We start from the raw sequence: 5,133 nt of genomic DNA, 5'->3' as shown, positions 1-5,133 counted from the left end.
AATATATGTAAAAAAATGTGTGTTACTGTCTGGGAGATCTTTACGGTAGTAGAAAAGGAATCTTAACTCCTATTTCTAAATTCAGTGTATGGCGAAGCAATTAACTGACCCCTAATTATATAATTATAGAATATTTGTATATATATATATATATATATATATATATATATGTGTGTTTTAATCACTGCCGTGGCATAAAAGAGGTACAGTTAATTATACTTGTACAAAGCTTACCGTATCTAAAACTGAGTAGAGAAAAAATAATCCGTCAGATCGTTAAAGCGGGAGTGATATCATCAAATTTTGAATTTATCCACAGATGATATGAACAGTAGTGACATCTAACTTCAAATCTCAGTGTTTGAATATTTCATTTATATATATATATATATATACATACATACATACACCTAAACATACACATGTATGTCTACTTTAACCAGTAGTGTCTCATTTAATTCTAACAGTCAGTACGTTTCTAATAACGATATAACCCTAAAACCAAATATCTATGCAGCAATTTCCATGTAAATTCTAATACTTTACCTGTATCCAAGCATCTGACAGATCACTTGGGCATTTTCCTCTCGCCAGCTGTCGTCACAGACAGTTCCCCAGGAGTTGTTGTAGAATACCTCCACCCGACCTTCAGAGGGAATTTGACCGTCCACAAGTTTTACAGAAATGTTACCTAAATTAAAAACAAGAGACTACGTTAAGATCATACGTGGCTGGTAGGCTTAAATCATTGATAAGTTGAACATCACTACCTTACTTATGGTGAGTGCATTTAGCGGGGTTTTATGCTGTTGCACCCCATTCTTCTATATGGCTGTGAAACATGGTACCTGAACACCAATCAAGGAAAAACTGGATGCTTTTGATTGGAGATGCTTCCTAAAAATACTAGGTACCAAATAGGAATACTTTATTAGGAATGAGCTCAGAAGAGGAGCTGACCAATGCCCAGTTTACATCACCAGCTGCAAGCACCAATTGAATTGACTGAAACATGTTATAAAACCATAGATGAACAGTTTTATGGTTCTTAAGTGTTGCCCTCAGAAGCAACGGCACAGGGGACGAAGATGATCTGAAACTAGGCGATCGACGGGGACCTTCAGCTGGTAGACCTACGATGGAATGATGCACTGAGAGTGGTTACTAACCGACCTTACTGGAGTACTTTGACTGCTTCATATGTCATTCGATGCGGAGGTACCTAAGTAAATTCTGTTCCAAGCATTCTGGCTGTGGGACCGTTCTGAAGATAGGTTTCAAAGCCCTCACAAAATGTTATAGGCACCACTGTTTCTCCCCAGATTCAATGATAACAAAAAATACCGAAGACCACTAGAGTTCCGTAAATGATAATAGTTTCCTTTGTGAAAGTGCGTGATTCAATGGTTAGAATGTTCGACTCATGATCGCAAGGTCGTGAGTTCAATTTCTGGCGACGCCTTGTGTCCTTGAGCAAGACACTTTATTTCATATTGTTCCAGTCCACTGAACAAGTAAAAATAAGTAGTACCTGTATTTCAAAGGGCCAGCCTCGTCACATTCTGTGTCACGCAGAATCTTCCTGAGAACTATGCTAAGGCTATGCATGTCTTATTTCTTTACTGCCTACAAGGGGTTAAACATAGAGGGGACAAACAAGGACAGACAAGGAGATTAAGTCGATTACATCGACCCCAGTGTGTAACTAGTACTTAATTTATCGACCCCGAAAGGATGAAAGGAAAAGTTGACCTCGGCGGAATTTGAACTCAGAACGTAACGGCAGACGAAATGTCGCTAAGCATTTTGCCCGGCGTGCTAACATTTCTGCCAGCTCATGAAATTTTTTTCCCACAAGTATTTAGGACCCAAGTAATGAACTCATTTGCATACTGCCAATCAGAGCTCACCTTGACCTTGTTGTCAAGTTAACAAACGCACTCTACCAAGTAAACTCAAGACGAAGAACTGTGTTGTAAGTCGACCGATCGCCAAATTATGCCTGATTTTAGAAGGAGACAAATAATCAGATAGATTTGCATCTGTATCTACTATCGGATTTTGTTAGGGCCCCATATGGTAAAGATGTGGATGGGAAAAATGTGGGTAGAGGGTCATGCGCTAGCAACCCTCTCCCCTTACTGCTTTACAAAGTAAGCAACAACACATATAACTACGCAGCGGCAGCCATGGTTGAAACAAGAACAAGAACAAGCATTCTTATAAGAGAAAAGAAGCATGGTCATTCCTTACCCAAGTGACCTTATCTTATCGTCCATCACATGTTATGCCTGTCACATAAATTAGTTTGATAGTTGAGCTCTGATTGTCTGTATGCAAATGAGTTCATAACTGGGGGCTGGAACTCTTGTGGGGAAAAAAAACTCCGCTGCCGTCTCAAGCAGGGGAATGAATAAATAATACAGTGATACATACGGCAATATAACTCTGCTGCCTCGTATGAACATTCGTATCCCCAATCCGAGTGCTTGCATTCAGTGATGGAGTTTTCTTTGCCAGTGCATTCAACTTCTCCCAGCCACATCTGTTCTGCTGCTAGTTTGATTTTCTTCTTATTTTTCACACTGGCATCACTACAGAGATAACAAACAATGACATTAACATCATTAACACATACAAAACAACAATTGTCTAATGACTAAACACAACATTTTATCGTTCTTTCATCTTTTAGTTGTTTCAATCATTTGGCTGCGGCCATGCTGGGGCACCACCTTCAAGAGTTTCAGCCGAATAAATTGACCCCAGCACCTTATTTTCTCTTTTAAGCCTCGTACTTATTCTGTCGGTCTCTTTTGAAGAACCGCTAAGTTACGGCACGTAAACAAACCAACACCGTCGTCGAGCAAGGTGCTGCGCAATGAAACCGAACTCGAAACCACGTGGTTACAAAGTAGGCCTCTTAACCACGCAGCCATGTCTGCGCCTGTTGAATAATCCAATTAAAAGAATTTACTTACTTGTAACCCAACATTCGACATATTACAAGGGCATCATTGCGATCCCATTTTTCAGAGCAAATCGTTCCCCAGACTCCGCTGTACAGCAACTCCACATAACCACTTGCCTTATTGGGTCCATCGACAACTCGAACACTGATGTTTCCTATACACAACGACAACATGAAAGATTGTGAGACAAATATACACAGATATATAGACATACAGATGGACAGACCGTTAAAACTACACTACACTGTCTGTCTGTCTCTTGCCCGATCTCTTTCTCTCACACACATGTAATTAGTAAAAGGCTAATAGCTGCACATATTCATGTGTTTTAATCACTGCCATGGCATAAACGAGGTACAGTTAATTATACTTGTCACAAAAAGCTTACTGTGTCTAAAACTGAGTAGAGAAAAAATAAGCCGTCAGATCGTGAAAGCGGGAGTTTTAAAGCATGAAGAATCGAAGACATAAAAAAAACATAGAAAAGACAAGAATGGAAAAGTTTATGTAAAGAAAGAAAGCATGTTAAGATTAATAAATAAAATAAGGCGGTGAGCTGGCAGAATCGTTAGCACGCCGCAGAAAATGCTTAATGGCATTTTGTCCGTCTTTACGCTCTGAGTTCAAATAAGTACCAGTTTCGCACTGGAGTTGATGTAATTGACTAGCCCCTCTCCGCCAAAATTTCAGCTCTTGTAGCTATAGTAGAAAGGAGGGATAAGTCGATTACATCGACCCCTGTGTTCCACTGATACTTATTTTATCGACCCTGAAAGGATGAAAGGCAAAGTCAACCACAACAGCATTTGAACTCAGAACGTGAGGACAGACAAAATACCACTAAGCATTTTGCCCAGCGTGTTAATGATTCTGCCATCTCGTTGTCCTATTTATGATGTAAATATCATTCTTTTCTTACTCTAGGCACAAGGCCCGAAATTTTGGGGGAGGGGACCAATCGATTAAATCGACCCCAGTATGGAACTGGTACTTAATTTATCGACCCTAAAAGGATGAAAGGCAAAGTCGACCTCGGCAGAATTTGAACTCAGGTCGTGAAGACAGATGAAATGCCGCTAAGTATTTTGCGCAGCGCATTAACGATTCTGCCACCTCGACATCCTATTTATGACGTCAATATTATTATGTTGCATTTTTATTAATCTTGTGTTAACTTTTTCACGTTGTTGAGAGAAGAGAAAAATAAGAAAAAAATATACTCACGGCAATATATAGCTGCATAACCGTTGGGACATTTGTCTTTCTGCTGAGTAGTCATCTCACAGTCTATGATAGATGTTTCTTTGCCCGAGCATTTCACATCGTCAAGCCACACCGCTGTCTCGTTGATTTCATTGGGATAAGTATATATACCGCCATCACTGGAATAAGAGTTGGTATGAAAAAGGGCTACGCAACAACAACTGCAGCAGCAGTAGCAGCAACGACTGATCGTCCACAAGACTAAAGAAATTGCAACCAAAAATTGCAACCCTTGAAATCTACTCTCTTGGAAAAGGAATGATGTGTTAGACATGTAAACACGGATATACAAAAGAAAAAATATTGATCAAGCCAAGGTTGTCTTTTATCATTGATTTACTCAATCGGCTTTGAACTTGGGTTAAATAACAATAACAACAACAAAAAATTCTAGAACAGTTCAATTTTAAAAAAAAAGCACACACACACGCACATGTTCATATTGAGGCCTGTATGCACGCCCACACACAAATGTATATTGACTCTTTATAGCATAGCTAGATGTTACGACATTTGTCTCTTCTGATAAGACAAGGGTTGTAAGTTCTGATCGTGTTATAGAAGGAGAGGAGCACTCCGTCGGTTACGACGACGAGCGTCCCAGCTGATACGATCAACGGAACAGCTTGCTCGTGAAATTAACGTGCAAATGACTGAGCAATCTACAGACACGTGTACCCCTAACGTAGTTCTCAGGGAGACACATAGCGTGACAAGGCCGGCCCTTTGAAATACAGGTACTACTCATTTTTGCCAGCTGAGTGGACTGGAGCAACGTGAAATAAAGTGTCTTGCTCAAGGACACAACACGTCACTGGGAATCAAACTCATGATCTTACGATCGTGAGCCGAATGCCCTAACCACTGAGCCACGTTTTAAGTGTGTTTTATATCATAC

General features: G+C 40.0%; 1 protein-coding gene across 1 annotated transcript in view; it reads right to left on the bottom strand.

Moving 5' to 3' along the window:
- LOC106867999 (deleted in malignant brain tumors 1 protein) overlaps nucleotides 1–5,133 on the bottom strand; it is a 43,043-nt gene that overhangs the window by 19,544 nt on the left and 18,366 nt on the right. The window contains exons 14-18 of the mRNA XM_052970316.1: nucleotides 4,197–4,354; nucleotides 2,982–3,126; nucleotides 2,437–2,594; nucleotides 547–691; nucleotides 235–245 (exon numbers count right to left, since the gene is read on the bottom strand). Coding sequence (XP_052826276.1) covers nucleotides 235–245; nucleotides 547–691; nucleotides 2,437–2,594; nucleotides 2,982–3,126; nucleotides 4,197–4,354 — 617 coding nt within the window. The remainder of the gene's footprint in view (nucleotides 1–234; nucleotides 246–546; nucleotides 692–2,436; nucleotides 2,595–2,981; nucleotides 3,127–4,196; nucleotides 4,355–5,133) is intronic.

Source organism: Octopus bimaculoides, chromosome 9 (genome assembly GCF_001194135.2).
Source record: "Octopus bimaculoides isolate UCB-OBI-ISO-001 chromosome 9, ASM119413v2, whole genome shotgun sequence".
Classification (NCBI taxonomy): Eukaryota; Metazoa; Mollusca; class Cephalopoda; order Octopoda; family Octopodidae; genus Octopus; species Octopus bimaculoides.
The sequence above is the reverse complement of the archived record's forward strand: the minus strand, read 5'-3'. Positions and strand labels throughout refer to the sequence as shown.